This window comes from Arabidopsis lyrata (genome assembly GCF_000004255.2).
Source record: "Arabidopsis lyrata subsp. lyrata unplaced genomic scaffold ARALYscaffold_4, whole genome shotgun sequence".
NCBI lineage: Eukaryota > Viridiplantae > Streptophyta > Magnoliopsida > Brassicales > Brassicaceae > Arabidopsis > Arabidopsis lyrata.
Window position 1 is genome coordinate 12891669 of NW_003302552.1, and position 18664 is coordinate 12910332.

At 33.9% G+C, this 18664-nt stretch overlaps 2 protein-coding genes and 1 long non-coding RNA gene across 29 annotated transcripts; 1 reads left to right on the forward strand and 2 right to left on the reverse strand.

The window, feature by feature from the left end:
* Positions 1-1271: 1271 nt before the first annotated feature.
* LOC9315243 (exocyst complex component EXO70A1) lies at positions 1272-3680 on the reverse strand. Its single transcript, XM_002880954.2, has 2 exons — positions 2430-3680; positions 1272-2333 (listed from the first exon to the last, which is right to left on the reverse strand). The coding sequence occupies exons 1-2, from the start codon at positions 3488-3490 to the stop codon at positions 1577-1579; spliced, it is 1818 nt and encodes a 605-aa protein (XP_002881000.1). The 5' UTR covers positions 3491-3680; the 3' UTR covers positions 1272-1576.
* A 2018-nt stretch (positions 3681-5698) lies between these two features.
* Positions 5699-15577, forward strand: LOC9315245. 27 transcript variants are annotated; one of them, XR_002332687.1, is made up of 29 exons: positions 5699-6015; positions 6112-6185; positions 6662-7290; positions 7566-7622; positions 7729-7800; positions 7902-7990; positions 8096-8497; positions 8580-8751; positions 8886-9889; positions 9978-10010; positions 10153-10197; positions 10331-10472; positions 10580-10669; positions 10770-10829; positions 10908-11088; positions 11288-11326; positions 11423-12113; positions 12209-12256; positions 12406-12468; positions 12620-12664; positions 12744-12821; positions 12895-13022; positions 13127-13173; positions 13296-13557; positions 13658-13948; positions 14105-14215; positions 14299-14422; positions 14496-14565; positions 14655-15577. It is a non-coding gene; the product is annotated as an uncharacterized LOC9315245 (long non-coding RNA). The 27 variants fall into 27 exon arrangements; XR_002332689.1 differs by having other exon boundaries at positions 10173-10197; XR_002332677.1 differs by having other exon boundaries at positions 8886-8949; positions 9094-9152; positions 9250-10197.
* Positions 15578-16159: 582 nt separating this feature from the next.
* LOC9315246 (exocyst complex component EXO70B1) lies at positions 16160-18046 on the reverse strand. The gene has a single exon (XM_002880956.2). The coding sequence runs from the start codon at positions 17925-17927 to the stop codon at positions 16227-16229; it is 1701 nt and encodes a 566-aa protein (XP_002881002.1). The 5' UTR covers positions 17928-18046; the 3' UTR covers positions 16160-16226.
* Between the last annotated feature and the right edge of the window lie 618 nt (positions 18047-18664).

Below are 18664 nucleotides of genomic sequence, written 5' to 3' on the forward strand. Positions count from 1 at the left end.
TTTTCCCTCAATCAACTAACAATTTTGGTTTGAGATCGGAGTGCTATTGGTAGATTTTATTACCATCTCTTTTAACAATAGTAATCCCAACAAAATACCTTTAAAAACTGCATTTTTTATAATATTTTTGTTAGGTAGTTTTTTATATATTTATAATCATTTTAATGTTTATTTTATAAAAGGTCAGTTTTTTTATTATGACTGTTCATTTTATCCTTTTTAATTTAGGTTGCGTCTCTTTACAATAACTTTTATTATGATAGTTTTATATTTATGTTCTCTTTTTCCATCATCTCTCTGTTTCAAATAGTTGTATATTACTACTAATATATCTTTCTGTCTAACATTTATAGATTTATAACTCTATTAATTTATGTAAATTTTAGATAAATATCAAGTTTGTTATTTATTTATTTTTCATGATATAAATGTAAAAAGATTGTATTGAAATGTCAAATTTTTTTATCATAACATTTGTTTTGTATGTTTTTCACTATGGATTATATTTTCATATTATAAGTCTTAGCCATATACATTTTTATTAACATATGTATCTATTTACCAATCATATTTTTCTAAATCTATTTATTTCTTAAAAAATAGAAATCAACAATTTTCATTAAAACATATTGAGTCTTCGATGAATCCTTTAACAAAAATGATTTTTCAATTATTCGATAATTGTTTCAAAACATACATTATTTTATAAGTGAAAAATTTCCTATTATTTTAAATTTTTTTTTAAAGATTTTAAAAATTATTTTGAATTGAAAAAAATAATTAATTTCCTAGAAAATGATCTGGAGTGTCGTGTCTTTTTATCATAACTATTTGTTATATACTTTTTTTTTTTTTTTTACTTTTTACTATGTTAAAAATTGAATTTTTGAGAAATGTCCATTTCTAAATGCCCATTTTCAAAAATTCTCCCTCACTTAAACATTTTAAAAAAATGCCTCTAAAAATCTAAGATCTAACCAAATACGAATGTAACATCATAAAACATACAAAACTATTTTTAAACGTGTGAAAAACCTTCTAAATAGCTAGTTTTTCTAAAAACAAATCATTCAACTGTCATAAACTAAATACTATATATCATCTTATGAAGGTTATGACCATTCTTCGATACGTTTGACAAGATTCCTTAACCATTCAAATTTGTTATTTCACCTTCAATGAATTTTTTTTTTTTTTCTCGTTATACACTTTATTATTATTTACTCACATAGTCATTATTTACTCTCTTTATAATAAGATTCTTTCGAAACTTCGAGGTAATCTTTGTTAATTAATTGATACAACAAATAAACACAATTGTTATCCTACATAAATCGTCTCACAGCCACAAATTTATCAAGGCTTATCATAAATAACATCTTCTAAACTGGGCTGCTTCGTTTTGTGGGCTATACAAATATTGGTTACTCACATAGTCACATACTAAAACACTCTCACTTGCCAACCAATCACAGGCTTCAACAGCCAACACGTGTCCAATAATGACCGATCCAACGATCACTGTTTCATCACAAGATCCTCAAAAGTACGTATTTTCATAAATGCCACTCCCACTTCAACGTCCTGATTCTGAATTTTTGAGTGAACGTCCCGAGTCCGATGGTTTAAGCGAAGGAACAATAATACACGACCGTCCCGTACCTAAGAAAAGGTCAGAGAGGTAATTACCCAAATCTTCAGGGGCAAATCTGACTTCCTCCCAATTTTCGACGTGGTACTTTGCATAAAACGACGTCGCGACAGACGTTAACTTCTTCGTCACGGAATCTTTTAAATCGTTTCTTAGTTTCGAATCCGGTGCTACCCATTCGCTCTGTTTCTGAAACGCTTCCTCGAACGCGTCGTTGAACCGCTTTAACCGCTCTTTCGCCACGTTTTCTTTGAGCATTTCTTCGTTTGAATCGGAAAGCGACATAATCACTTCTCCCCAAGCGATTTTCTCGTATTTTTCGAGGTATTGAGTAACTTTCCCTTCGTGATTCGTTACCCATTCGTCGCCAAGCACAACCCTCAGATTCGATGTACGTACCTTGGAGATCACGTAATGCAGATTGTTGGCTAGGAAGAGATATGAAAGAGCCATGTCGTTGTACATTCGAGATTTCGTATCGATTTTACAGAGCAATACGAGGATTAGCCATGCAATTCTTGTGGTTACCGTAGAAGAAGATGAAGATCTGGTTTCTCCGTCCTTGTTATCTTCGTCATTGTTCCCAAAGTAATCTTCCGGTAATGGCAACGTCGATTCAGTTAGAACTCCAGCTAGACATTCATGGTAATCCGCGAGGAAAACGATGAAATTCATTACGTACCTATTGTGATTATGGTGAATTAGATCAACTTAAAGCGTAAAACAAATTGGAAGAAATCACCTTTTTAGGGTTTTTGTAGGGTTTATTTTCAAGTACCTTGTGAGCTGATGAACTCCGCCTCCAGGGATTGGAGATTTCGAAGATTCTTTCGTAATCGAAGCTTCGAATTCAGCCACCATTGAATTAATCTCTTCACCAAGATTCTTAAGAGAATCAGCGGCTTGTAATCGAACTGCAGAAGTCGAATCATAACTGAAAATCTCTTCAATTTGGGGCATAAGCTGCGATATCGTTTGGTAAATATCGAGAGTAAGGAAGATTTTCTCGACGGTTTTTTTACATCTTGCAACACTCACTGGGAAGATAAAGAGAGTTAAAGCACTATCTAACGTAATCTCCGTGAAGCAAGACTCGGCTACGGAAACAGACGGCGAGAAAACGTGATCGCAAAGGATTCTTTCTCCCTCGAACAAATTCGCGATAAGGACTTTCGTAGCTTCTAACCATTTCTTGATGTTCTTCTCCATACTATCCCAATCCAATTTTTGAATCTTTCCAAAACTTAGATTCTCAAACCCTAAGTTACTCAATGCTTCAACCATAATTGATCCTCTTATCTTCTTGTAAATCTTGATACATTCGTTTTCGTAACCCGATGATATCATACAATCAGAGATCATTTTCAAATCCGTCATAACATCAGCTTCTTCAGATTTAGGAACTTGGGAATAAATCGACACTTTATTCCTTGCATTGAAAGATGGGGAAGATCGAACGGATTCGGGATCAAGATTCCGTCGATTCGATTTTAAAATCCGGTAAAACTCCTTTTCCAACTGTTTCATAGCGATTGTTACAAGATTATGGGCTCGAGTGAGTTTTGGTGATTCAGGATTCACCAAGACCACTCCTTGAATCGCGTATTGTAAGCTGTTGATAACCTCGATGAATCGTCGTCCTTCTACGCGATTTTCGGTGGAGAAAATCGAGGAGAGGGAGCAAGAAGATGAACTAGATAGATTGGGAGATATCCATTTACGTGTGAGAGTTTCAGCTGCTTCAATACTATCCATTAGAAGAGACTCAGAGAAGCTTTGGTATGGACGTGGTTTTAACCTTCTTCCTAGAGTTGAAGACGGTTTAAATAGTAGCATCATATTTGCTTTTGTTGTGTTTTTGTTTTCTTAGTTTTGTAACTATGGTAGAATCTGAAGAACTGATATGTTTGAGGTTTAATTTTTGTTTTGTTTTGGAGGTTCTAAGGAAGTATGTTTTTGATTTTTGATTTGACTATTTTTATGTTTGAGGTCTTTGATTCGAGTACATTTAAGCATGTGGTTGTCCTCCATTTGCTTTATGAAAAAAAATATAAAAATAGATTTTATTTTATTTTAGACAACTTTCTACTTGTAAAATAGCGAAAAACAATGGACTTGGATACGTTAGTCTATTTACGATTTTGGTTTCTTTAAACCCTCAGTTATTTGAGACTGCTGTCTAAATGTAGAATGTATCTTACCATTATTTAAGTAAAAAAGAAAGAGAAACGTCAAATATCAAATCTTAATTTCTTATTTATTTTCGACATATTATATCTTTAAAGAATCTAAATTTAGAGAATCTAATTGTAAGTGTATCAAGTTTAGAAAATCTACACACTTCGTGGTTCGAGGCTTCAAAAATTAACAATTAAATAGAAATATGGTGGTATATATGTTTGTTGTGTTGGATACTCTTAAATTTTATTATATATATTTACTCAAATTAATACTCTTTAAACAAGTTCATTGTAAAAATTTCATCATCAAACTCAATATTGATACTCTTTTAATCAATTTCATTATTGAGTTTGATACTCATATTTAAAATCAAGATTCATAACAAGATAAATAATTCATTAGAATTAATTAATAAAATCAACGGGAGCAATAATTTAGTACATCACGAAAGCCATAATATATAATTATTTAATAAAAAATCGCGTACATAGGAAAAAAAAAAAACTTTAGCTCTCCCTCCAACTTATGGTAACGATGATGCTATTTAGGCACAATCCTCTGTTTTGGAAGTCTGAATTTTCGAAGATCTGTTGATGTTTAGATAAAGTGTAGTAGCAATTCATTAATAAATAACTAATCTATAAAGAATGTAATAATGAAGTTGAGTTACAAAAAATATATATATAGAATGTAGCAAGTTACCTTGTTGACTATATATTTTGAGCCTTTTTAGTTCTTGGCCTCAGATAAAAAAAATGTACAACACAAATCAACACTATGAAAATCACAATTGGTATAATGATTCTCATACAGGTTTCAACATCCATTGATATAACTTTCCTGCTCTTATGTTTCTTCTTCCAAACTGCAATTTTATTTAAGTTTTTTTTCTATCATATCAAACTTAGTATACTAAAGGCTTAAGAATCTTTTATCAAAGGAAATTCAACTACAGCAATATTTTCTTTAGTTAAGAGAAGTTTTTTTACTTTTGCTTGATGATCTCTTAGGATCTGCGGTATTCGCAACCACTTTTGAGCCATCGAGTAGAGCGTGAGGACTTGAAGCTTTTACTAAATCATCAACAATGGTCATAGGCGATCCATGATCATTCGTCGCCATAACATATGATTCATCGTCATGTCTAGACAAAAAGAAAGCATAACAATATGTTTGTATTTAGTTACAACCAAAATGAAACAAGTGAAATCTAGGATTATGAGGTGTTCTTACTTCGAGACATCATATCTTCTTGAAATAGAATATCCGGAAGTTAAATAGAGAGAGATGAGTAGAAGGAAGGCCATGAGAGGAAACTTGGAAGCCATTGAAGTCCTTGTGTTTAATTTGCAAATGTGGAAAATATAAAAACAAATAGGAAAGAAGACTTCCCATATATAGTCACTAGGGATTGCCTACGCATGGGTTTGATATTAATATCATGAAATATATATTTGTGCACAAAAAAAAAAGCTAAAGATATTTTGAGCTGCTTTTAAGATTTGATTATTTGTGTATTTTATTTTATGCTACATGTATATTTAGTGTTTATAGTATCTTGAAAATAAATGTTAAGATATATTTTGTGGATTTCTGAATTGATTGAATTCATTTTTCTTACTAGATTCTCGTTATAATATAATACATTTATACACTAAATGTTTCTTTTCGAATAGACGTAAGTCTTTACTTATCATGTCTTTAAAACGGCATGCCGTTGATCATATTAATTAATAACGAGTCATATTAAAAAAAATAAAAATTAATAACGAGTCATATTAATTAAACCAATAGATGATTTTACCCATGTGATTCGAACGAAATCTGTAACTTGTAATTTGAATTTTTGTTTAACGGACAAAAAATTTCAGATTAGGGGGGAAAATTCTAATTTTAATTCAAATCCAAATGGGTCTAACGGAATAATTAATCCGGGGTAGTTTAGTAATTTCGTATCAATTAGCTTTAACCACTACAAATAGAATTTTCTCGTCATCGACTCAAAAAAACTTGGTCTTTACGATTCAAATGATCAACATCAGAATCAACCTGTTTCGGTTCAAGCCGGTGATGAATCTGGGGACGAGGACGCAATTTGGGGGAAAATTCTTGTCTCCGCCGTCAAGAGAAGCGTGTGACTGAATCGGAAAACCTCTCCGATTACAACGCAAAACAAGAATCAGGTATATATATAATAACCCCAGTTCTGATCTATTTTAAGTTTGTTTTTGATTCATCGATTGTTTCGTTTACTTCATAATTCTCTTCTGATTATTCAGAACAGAATCGTGTAATTGAATCTGGGTTCGTTGCTTCAAATGTATCACAAATCCTTCTGATTACGCAAAATAAGGTTAGGAATCACAAACCCCTTTCTTCGGTTTATAGTAATCTTTTAGCGATTTAGAAGAATCAGTGAATTTCGTACTAGTGTGATGATTGATGATGATGATGATGATGATGATGATGATGATGATGATGATCTTCAATTTGTCTCCGTTTATTGCTAGATTTTTTTTGGTTTCAACCATGTAGGTTTTTGAAAAATGTTGGTTACATGTGTTTTGATTAAGAAAATCTAGCGATTTAGAAGTATTTGTGATAATTTTTCTCTGTTTAGTGGGTGTAGTGTTTTAGTGTGCCTAAGATATATTACCTGATTCTCAAAATCTATATCTCTATTTCAGAGCTAATAAAACTTCTCGTGAACATAAGATATAGTTAAAATGTAAGATTATGTATAGTTTAAAGCCTTTTTGGTATTTTATTCGCTCTATGTTACTCCATTGCTTGCTGATTACTAATAAATGTCATTGCTTTCAAGTTCAGAGAACAAAAGGGTATTTCGCTAGCCAAGACATACAATGGAACTTTTGACAAAGGTTTTCAAAAGCCAACAAAGGTATGGTTAAGTAGCTCTCTCTCTGTCCCACTTATCATGTCTCTGGCACTGTCTCAAAAACAGAGCATAAATCCACGAAAACCCACACTCTAACGCACAAAAAAATATATCAAACACACAAAACACAAAACGAAATTCACACAAACAAAAAACATAGCACACAACGTCCAAACGCAACTTAAAGAAACAGAAAACAGAACATAAATCCATGAAAACCCACACTCGAACATACACAAAAAAACATATCACACACACAAAACGAAATTGAAACGCACAAACAAAAAACATAGCACACAACGTTCAAACGCAATTTCAAGAAACAGAAAATAAACTTTCACAGGAAGTTTTTTTAACAAAAAGTGTGAGTAATCCCATTTGACGTTGTGACTGTCCCTTATTTTTTACTTTCTTATCTACTTGCTTTAGTATAGCTTGTATTAACTTATATATTTGAAAATGCTTTCGTGTACACGAGCATTGTTTGCAGTTTAAACCAGGTTTTCATAAGAAAAAGCAAAAGCTTCAGATGTGTTTCAATATACTCATGACTGACAAGGTAATCTTGTTAAACGACCTTTTTCATCGTTTGAAACTCTTTTCCATTAGAACCAATGCGACTTTATGTAAAACCACGTTAATATATATTTTAAGTATTCAGGGGTTTCAGTTATAATCTTACATTTAGTCAGAAGATAGCTCTGACCGGGTATAAAAATTAGAGAAAAGGTTTCTCATATTTAAGTTTGTGTTTCTGTCTGTTTGATGTAGACATTGTTCCTTATTTTGTGTATAATATCCTTTTAATTGGCTTGAATGATGTTTAACTTGCAGGAATAACTTTGTGTGAGCCTGCTGATGTATGAGAGTTGATAAAGAGACTTGAAGAAGGTAAGCTTTTGTGACGAATTGGTAAAGCATTTTCTAGATTCTGAACCTTGATTTATTCTGAAACTCACAGTTATCCATTTTCTCACAGTTATCCATATTAATGCAGTTCACGCTATAGAAAGCATAAATTCAACGTATAAAGTGAATAAGGTTTGGACTGGTGGACTTGCACTGAGAGGTACAATTTCTTGTCAAAACCCCGGAACCGTAGTCATCTTTATAAGACTATCTGTGTCTCTACCAATTTCTGAAGCTTGTTAATGTCCTCTCTGTTTCCAGTGTGGATGAACAAAACATTTGTCACATTAATGATCATTCTCATTGTTCCTTGGTTGTGATATAGATCATGCGAAGGGAAACAAATATAAGTAAGCACATTTGTGTCCGTTTTTGCTAGTTTTTGTTGGTTGTGATATGCATCATACGTAAGTAACTAACTATATCAGCGTGTGGTTGGTTTCTAATGTATTAAGGTTCTCATGACTGATTTGTTTTACGGATGGCACTTTGCTGGAACTTTCGATTGTCAGTCAAGGACTGAAGGTCCAATTGGAACAATGAGGTTTGATGCTGAGCCAACAGTGGTATCCACATTGCTCTTAGGTTGTTGGATCTCATCAGGGATCAATTCCCTACTATCTCTTTTGCTGATTTCCATCAGTTACATGATTTTAGATTTTTTAAAAGCACTCTTTGGTTGACGGTGATAACTTTAGGGTTTGGATTCTAACTCTCGATGTCCTTTTGGTGTAAAAATTGATCTTTCATCTTGCTGGTGTTGTGGCCGTTGAAGTTACCGGTGGCCCTGGAAGAGAGGTTAATCATTGCTGAGAGAAAGTGTTCTGCTTTCTTTGTAGAGATGGCTGATTGATAATGTAGACATTCTCTCAATACTTGTAATACTGAAACACTGTGGGACTTGATTGTCTGTTTCTAACATGCATATCTTGCTTTCAGGACATCCCCAGCCACCTCGAGAGGGTCGTCTTCCTGATGCTACAAAGGGTTTTGATCACTTGAGTGATGTATTTGCTAAGCAGATGGGCTTGTCTGACAAGGACATTGTCGTTTTATCTGGTGCCCACATTTCTATTTCTCCATTTCAGAGCTAACAACACTTGTGAAAAAGGTTCATATACGTAAGATGTAGTTTAAACTGTAATTTTTTGCTGGTTTAGTTCATAGCCTTTTGCATTTTATTCGCTCTATGTTACTCTGTTTTGTTGCTGACTTACTAATAAAGGTCATTGCTTACAAGTGAAGAGATCCTTAAGCTGCAAAGCACAGAAGGGAGATTATTCGCTAGCCAAGACATACAACTGTTAAGGTCAAGTCTCTTCCTCTCTCTCCTTTACCGCAATTAGACACGTAGGATATAGAGGCTTGCACTATCCCAAAAATTGTTTACTTCTGTACCATTCTATATCTCTTACAAAACGTTTGTCTGTTTTCTTTTTTATCTTTGAATAAGAACTAGATAAGGTGAACTAGAGAAGATGAAGCTGACCAAATGTCGACAGGGAGGATTCTGTAAGTTTGTCATTTTTGGTTTTATGATCTTCTGAATTTAAGCTATTCGTTCTATGTTTAAGCTGCTTGTTATTAACAAATGTTCTTTGGTTTCAAGAGCTTTCTTAAGTTGAAATGGAAATTTTGACAAAGGGTTTCAAGATGAAGGATTGTTTAGCCGTAAAGAAGCTTTGAAGACCATTTAGTAGCCAAAAAAAGGTATGGTTAAGTAGCTCTCTCTCTCACTTATCATGTCTCTTGCACTGTCTTAAAAACAGAGCATCAATTCATGAAAACACACTCAACGCACACAAAAAAAACAAAAAAAAATTCACGAACTTCAAACGCACAAACAAAAAACACAGCACACAACCTCCAAACGCAACTTCAAGAAACAGAAAACAGAACATAAATCCACGAAAACCGACACTCGAACGTACACAAAAAAAAATCAAACACACAACACTTAATTAAAAGTTACACACAAAGAAAAAAAAAACAGAGCACACCACGTCCAAAAGCAATTTCAAAAACAGAAAACAGCTTTCACAGAATTGTTTTTAACAAAAAATGTGAATAATCACATCTGATGTCAAGAACTTGCTTTGTTCCCTTGTTTATTACTTTCTTATCTACTTACGTTAGTATAGCTTGTATTAACTTATTTTTTTCTTCAAGCGAAATGCAAACATGCTATATAGTTGAAAATGCTTTCGTGTACATGAGGATGGTTTGCAGTTTAACTCATGAATGATGAGGTAATCTTGTTAAACCATAAATGTGACTTTATGTAAAACTTCTTTAAGTATTCATGGGTTTCAGTTAAGATTTTCCCTTTATTTTAAGGATTGCTCCGACCGGTTATCAAAATTAAAGAAGGTTAGTACTTTATAGTATTGTGTTTTCTCATAATTAAGTTGTGTGGTTATGTCTGTTTGATGTAGACATTGTTCAGTATTTGGTGTATAATCCTTTAATTGACTTAATTGATGTGTAACTTGCATGAATTACTTTGTGTGAGCCTGCTGATGTATCATTAAGGAGTTGACAAAGAGACTTGAAGAAGGTAAGTATTTGTAACAAATTGGTAAAGCGTTCTCCTAGGTCAAAACTATTTGAGATAAAGATGCAACCAAAACATATATTTTCACTTTCTTTTTTATTCTTTTTTTTTTTTTTTTTTTTTTAATTCTGTTTAGGCATACCGATCAAGAGTGAGTGACAAGAGGGATGAAATCTTCCTATCTTGCTTTCAATTAGTTTCTGGAAGTGCTTTAGGTCCAAAATCCTGGCGTTGAGAACTAGATGATGCAGAGAAAGAGAAGCATGTATTTCTATCTGGTAAGAATTTTACATGTAAGTCCTTGTTTTTCATTTTCCATTGCATTGGCCTCGAATCTTGATCTATACTGAAACGCACAGTTATCCATTTTATCTTGTTAATGCAGTTCACGCCATAGAAAGCATAAAATCAACGTATAAAGTGAATAAAGTTTGGACTGGTGATCCTTTCTCTCCAAGACTATTCCCTTGGGAAGGTACTTCTAATTACCAAATCAAGTCCATATAATCTCCCTCTCTGATAATTCTGCTGATCAGCTTGTTTTTTGTTTTTCTTGATGCGAAAATGAATCTTAGTTCAAGTGGGTTAAAAGGACCAATAGCCTTCTCCTTTAGAGATCTCTCCCTCGAGTTATTGTAAGTATACAAATGCAAGCCATACATACACCTCTTTATTCACAATATACATAAGATTCGTGTGCATTGTTTTCCCAGGGATATCAAGAAACAACCTGAGAGGGAATTTTTTGACTGATCTAAAGTATCTGATGTTCTTTAAGGTTGAGCTCATAGAGAGGCTTTTCGTTTGATAGACATTTGAAAGGAAATAACTTGGATGGGTTTGTCCCAAGATCTATAAGGAAAAGAAGAAGGGCTGGTGGACTTGCACTAAGAGGTACATTTTCTTGTCAATACCCCGGAACCATAGTCATCTTGGAAAGAAAAAGAAGTAAACACAGTTAGTCTTTTACATAATTTAAACGGTTAATAAAAGTCAGAATTAACTGTTGAAAGAAAGCGAGTGTTTTAGTTTCCTAGTGTATTCGGGAGCTTAGACATTGTTTTATGGTTGCTAAAGTGGAAAATGTTTGCAGGAGGAGCGAGCTTTTTTTCACAGTGCATCATCGGAACTTGTAAGTTTGTCATTTTTGGTTTAAAGATCTTTGGAATCCAAATATATGTTCTATATTTAAGCTGCTTGTTATTAACAAGGGTTATTTGGTTTCAAGAGCTTTCTTAAGTTGAAATGGAACTTTTGACAAAGGGTTTTAAGATGAAGGATTGTTTGGCTGCAAAGAAAATCATTCAGTAGTATCCAACAAAGGTATGTATGGTTAAGTAGCTTTCTCTCTCTCTCTCTCTCACTTATCATGTCTCTTGCACTGTCTCAAAAATAGAACATAAATCTACGAAAATCCACACTCAAATGCACACAAAACTAATTTAAAGTCACCGAAACACAAAACGAAATTCAAACAAACAAACAAAAAACATAGCACACAACGTCCAAATGCAACTTCAAGAAACAGAGAACAGTACATAAATCCACGAAAACCCACACTCAAACGCACACAAAAATTAATTAAAAGTCACCAAAACACAAAACAAAATACATAGCACACAACGTCCAAACGCAACTTCAAGAAACAGAAAACAAACTTTCACAGGAAATTTTTAAAAGTGGGAATCACATTTGATATCAAGAACTTGCTTTGTGACTGTTCCCTTATTTCTTACTTTAATATCTACTTGCTTTGGTACAGCTTGTATTAACTTATTTACTTCTTCAAGTGAAATGCAAACATGCTATATAGTTGAAAATGCTTTCGTGTACACGAGCATTGTTTGCAGTTTAAACCAGGTTTTCATAAGAAAGAGCAAAAGTTTCAGATACGTTTCAATATACTCATGAATGATAAGGTAATCTTATTAAACCTTTTTCATCATTTTAAACTCTTTTCTATTAGAATTAATGTAACTTTATATAAAACTAATTATATGTTCTAAGTATTCAGAGGTTTCAGCTGTGATCTTCCATTTATTCAGAGGATAGCTCCGACGGGGTATCCAATCTGCCTCAAAGTTAGAGAATTGTAGTGCTTAATAGTATAATATTGTGTTTTTTTCTCATAATTAAGTTGACATTGTTCTTTTGTTCATTATTTTGTGTCTAATGTCCTTTTAATTGGCTTAATTGATGTGTAACTTGCAGAAATAACTTTGTGTGAGTCTGATGATGTATCTATTAAGGAGTTGATAAAGAGACTTAAAGAAGGTAAGCTTTTGTAACGAATTGGTAAAGCATTACAACTATTTTTAAGACTCATAACTACAATGCACTTGCGGTTTAGTTTGTGAAAGAAAAAAATAATGAGTAAAGATGCAACCAAAACATATATTTTCACTTCCTTTTTGCTTCTATTTAGGTACACCGAGCAAGAGTAGGTGACAAGAGGGAAGTTGTTGTAAAGGTTAGAAATAATCAAAAGACAACTGAGATCTTCTTAGCTTGCTTTCAATTAGTTTCTGAATGTGCTACGACATGTTTAGGTCCAAAGTCCTGGCGTTGAGAAATTGATGATGATAGATATAATAAACTTGCAAATACATGCCGAAAACGAGAAGCAGGTATTTATCATTTCTATCTGGTAAGAATTTACAGTCCCCAAGTCACTATAAGTCCTTGATTTTCATTTTCTAGATTGGGTATGAATTCGACTTTGAAAGGGAGGCCAATGCAATGGAAAAGCTCCAACGTTTTCTTTATGATAACAATAGATAGAGCCATGTTCTGGTTCCCAGGGTGCTACGAAATTTGGTGATCACCAGGTACTTGTTTTATAATCATAATACGCACAGGAAGGTTCTGCTTATGGTTTACATCCACGGAATCCCGATCTTAACAATCTTTTTTATTGAATCTTCATTTTCAGTGACACTTATGGGAGAGCCAAGCATTTTTTTGGTAGTTCCTGGTAAGGTAATTTGATTTCACGGTACCTTGTTAGTTTCTTTCTTTAGTATGTTTTATTGTATTTCTATGTTATAAGTTTCATGGTTTCAATGGACGTGAAATTTATTTGTCGTTGAAACTTTGTCCAGGTTAAAAGTATGAATGAGAACCTCGTCTGAGAATATTGGTTTAGTAAGTATTATTTCTATGATTGTATTAATTTAATACTCGTGATATATATTGAAACAGCTGCTTCGCCTAAAAGTGATTATGAACCTCTGGAATTGTCCTGGACATCAGGCTATCCAAATACTCTGTTCTATACCTACCTTTATTTTGCAGTTGCGAGCAGAAAAATCAAGATATCCACAGCACAATCTCTGAATGAATTTTCCACCACCATCAAAGACGGTGTGTTGTGTTCATCTTTACTTTGTTAGTTGACTAGCTATATTCTGAACCTTGATTAATACTAAAACTCACAGTTATCCATTTTCTCTTGTTAATGCAGTTCACGCCATAGAAAGCATAAAATCAACGTATAAAGTGAATAAGGTTTGGACTGGTAATCCTTGCTCTCCAAGACTATTCCCTTGGGAAGGTACTTCTAATTACCAAATCAAGTCCCTGTGAGTCATTCATTTCAACCAGACAATAACCAATTTTTGTAATCTCCCTCAAGGATAATTCTGTTGATGAGCTTGTTTTTGTTTTTTTTTGATGCGAGAATGAGTCTTAGTACAAGTTGGTTACAAGGACCAATAGCCGTCTCATTTAGAAATCTCTCCCTTCTTGAGTCATTGTAAGTATACAAAGGCCACCCTTACTCACACACTTTCTACCTCTTTATTCACATAATACAAGAGTAGTGTGAATTGTTTCCCCAGGGATTTATAAAACAACAACCTAAGAAGGGTTGATAAAAGTCAGAATAAATGCTGAAAAAAATGAGTGTTAGTTTCATAGTGTATTCAGGAGCTTATTCAGGACCACTTCTGCCTTCGGGAAAGACAAGGTTCACATGTAGCATTACAAACAACTTCGAAAGTGACCGGTAAAGGAGGGTTTGGTAAGAACAGCAAAAACATTAGAAATCGAAATCAGATAAGTTTAGACATTGTTTTATGGTTGCTAAAGTGTAAAAGTTTGCAGGTAGAGCTTCTTTTCACAGTGCATCAACGAAACTTAGCTTAGTTTATTGGATACTGCGATGATGGCTACGAGTACATGGCTAATGGCAACTTACAACACTAATTTTTTAGTACTTACGGTTAAGGTAATTTGATTTCACGGTTTGTATTTCATACCCGCTTTTTTAGTCGTTATAAGTTGTTTGAAACTTTGTCCAGGTTAAAATTTTATAAGTATAAATCAGAATGAGAAGCAAGTAAAGCAACCTCGTCTGGGAATATTGGTTTAGTAAGTTTTATTCCTTTGGCTAGAATTTGGTTGTATTAATTTTATCTTACTCAAACTCAAAATACATAACAAAATATTTATTTTTTTAGGAGCAGCAAAGAATTTCAATTTGGAGATGACTTGGTGTAGCCAAGAACAAGCAAGCGGCTCTTGGATGATGTAACTGAGTTACGGTAACTATCTTTTACCTCTCATAAAACAAAACACAAACACAGGCTACACAGCCAAAAAAAAAAAAATTCTTACACTCGAAACATTAAATTTTAAAACACAAACCCACGAAAACATAAAACACACAAAACAAAAAATCCACGTGCACACAAAAATGCAGAAACAAACTTTACAACTTCACGAATCACGATTACATAAACTCCACAACGATCACATAGAGTTTTGCTTCCTCTACAACACAATTTTGATTTTGATTTTTTCACAATGACTTGTATAATTTTAACTCAATTCTTCTTGTTTTAATATTCTTTTTCCAATGTATTTTGAGCGTCAGTGAACTTGTAAAGTTTCTTGTTATCAGTTATTACATTTTTTAAGTTGTTTTTTTTTTCTCTAGAATTTGTAATTAGGATATCATTGTTCTTGTTGTAATTCTTGTGTGAGGTTTTGCGTAAGTGTCTAAGAGTATCTAACCCAAGAAGAAGGTTTCAGCAAAAGGAACAAAGAAAGGTCACGAGGAGCTCACGTGACGTCTATGCAATTCAACGTAGGACAAAGGAGTAATTAACCTATGTTTAAGCTCAATCTCATTTGTCTCCTTCCTCTGTACGGAACAGAGCATGCGAGAAAGAAGAAGAGAGAGAGACAGGTTGTCTTGTATAAAAGGGAGTAAGCTGAGATGTTTTAGGGTTAAGAGAGCAAGAGAGAGGCGGCTGAGTTTATAGCTATTCTCTGTGTAACCAAGAACAGAGCTTTCTAGTGGATTTCCGAGTAATCTCGGCGAGACGTAGTGTTTCCAGTTTGGAACGTGAACTCGTTAAAGTTGTGCGTGTCTGTTTTACTTTCTCTGTTTAAACACACGAGTGATCGAACAAAGAGTGAAATAGAGAGAGGTTCCGCATAAAACAGTTCAAAGCTTCAAGAAAACCTTCAAAGGATCATCAACATCTTGTTTCCAATATTCTCTTTGCAATGTATTTTCTGAGCGTCATTAAACTTGAAACTGTAACTCATATATGCCTGCTCAAATAGGGGCGAGCGGTACGACGGTCAAGGGTTCAATCCCCAATAATTAAAGCGCCTATTTTAAAATTTTTTTATAAAAGTATTAAAAAAATTAGATTACAACATAAAAATAAAATTTAGAAGGGCCCATAATTATTTTTATTTATTGTTTTTAGTTTTAATAATTACTTTTTTAATTAAAATATTATACAAAATTGTTTTCCAACATGAAAACACTAAAAAGAAAAATTCTAAGGGTCTAAAATTTTTTGCCCTAGAGCCCATAAGAGTGTTGAGCCGGTCAATATATCACTAAATTTTTTATAAGAAAAACAAAGTAGATAATTCAATTTTAATCTATCGTTTCCCCTACCAAAAATTTTTTTTTAATCTATCGTTTCCATTTCAATCGCAAAACTAATCAAAATAATCACACTAATATTAATTACTGCTGCAATATCATTAATCACAAACTCACAGGTGTGTCAAACAGAGGAACCAGAAGAATGAAAAGACGAACTCCCTGATCCACGAGACCCAAAATACAAATCCGAAAGATAATTCCCAATATCCTCAGGGGCAAATCCGACATTCTCTAATAACCCGACCCGATACCTTTCACAAAAACCCGAATATCTCGGTATAATCATCATCCCCACAGACCGTTTAATCTCATCTCTCAATTTCGAATCCGGTACAACCCAACCGGTTTGCCTCTTATACGCTTCCTCAAACCCATCACTAAACCGTCTAATCCTCTCCTCCGCCGTCGTCACATCATCAGAAAGTGACGTCATCACCTCTCCCCAAACAATCTCCTCAAACTTTCCGGCGTACTTCTTCACCTTCCCTTCATGCTTCTTAACCCAATCCTCACTCAAAACCATCCTCAGATTCGACGATCGGACTTTAACAACAACGTAATTAACATTATTAATCAAAAACAGATACGAGAGAGCTACGTCGTTATAGAGACGAGACTTCGCGTCGATTTTGCAGAGTAAGAACAAAATCAGCCACGCGATTCGCGATTTCACCGGAGATGAATCACCGGAGCTTTCTTCTTCCGGTGAAGGTAACAACGGTTTCGAGATGATATCGGAGAGTGTATCACTGTAATCAGCGAGGAAGGCGATGAAATTCATCACATACCTCGTCAATTGATGAATTCCACCTCCGGAGATTAACGATTTCGACGATTCTTTCGAAATCGAAGATTCGAATTCATCGATCATCGAAATCACACCTTCTCTGAGATTTGCTAAACTTAAAGCGATTTGTGATCTGACGGTGGAGGTTGAATCGGAGCTGAAGAGTTCGTCAATCTTAGGCAATAGATCGATGATTGTTTGATAAACATCGAGAGTCAGAAAGATCTTCTCCGGAGATTTTCGACATTTCGCCATTTTTTCCGGGAAAGTGAACAAAGCTAAAGCGCTTTGTAATGTGATTTCTGCAAATGCAGATTCACGAATTGATGATGATGATGAAGAGAAGACGTGATCGGAGAGGATTCGTTCGCCGGAAAACAGAGTATTCACAGTTCTTGTTGTAACTCGTAACCATTTTCGTATCTTCTTCTCCATAACTTCCCATTTAAGTTTCTGTATCTGCGAAAACGTTAGATTCTCGAATCCAAGTTGATTTATCGCTTCGACGATTATCGATTTACGGATTTTCTTGTATATTTTAAAGCATTCTTTGCTATATCCGGATGATATCATACAATCCGCGATCATCTTTAAATCTTTCATGACATCGGAGTCGGAATCGGAAGCTTTTGAAGAACGGATAGAGACGGATTCGGGGTCGAGGTAGCGTCGATTTGATTTAAGAATGCGGTAAAACTCTTTGGAGAGATGATTCATGGAGATTCGCATTAGATTCTCGGCTTTAACGAGTTTCGTTGACGTTGGATTTACTGAGATTAGTCTTATCATACCGGAGTGTAAGTTGTTTACAGTGTTGATGAATCGTTTGGCTTCTTCGCGGTTTTCGGTTGAAAATAGCGATGAGATGAAGCAGAAAGAAGAAGCATCGACGAGTTCCGGTGAAATCCATTGGTTTATGGTAGATTCAGCGTCTTCGAGACTATCTTCCATTAGAGACTCTAAAAAGCTTTGGTGTGAATGTTGTTTTAGCTTAGAAGAAGAAGAAGAAGTCGTTGATAAAGCGAAGAGTACCATTTTTGTGTTTTTTTGTGTAAATGATTTCGTTTAGAGCAGTATTTATAGTGGATATGTTCTGTTTTTATGATTCTTTTGACTTGAGTATTTTTTATTTGAATTTATGTGTATAGAATAACAAAAACGTGTGACAATGACATGTTTCGCGTTTACATACTCATCGAATATATATATATATATATATATATATATAGAATATATATATATATATATATATATATATATAGTAGTGTTGTGTCCCTTGTTTGAAAAATCGTTAGGCGCTAGTCGGACGTTCGGCATGGATCTAGCGATTAATCGGAAAATCGGATTAAAATCGGGGATTAATCGGGGATTAGTTTTAGGGTTATTTTAATATTTTTAAAATATATTAATTCAATATTGTTTTCAAAATTACAGTAAAAACAAATTTTTATGATTTTTATTAAAATTTGAACACAAGTTATGTAAAACATCACAAACTCCCAATTCAAATGATTGAATAACAAAAATAAAATGTTTTTTTATACTTGCAATCTAAAAAATAATCGGGGTATGTAAGATTAGGCGGGGAATAATCGGATTAGGCGGGAAATAATCGGATTAGACGGAGAATAATTGGGTTACTGATTTTTTAGAGGATTAGTCATTAATCGAGGCGGAGAGGGTGGGCCTAGCGATTAAGCGGGAAGTAAACAGGGCTAGGAGGGGATTTTTAGAACAGGGGTTGTGTCCATCCAATGGAATAGATCATAGAA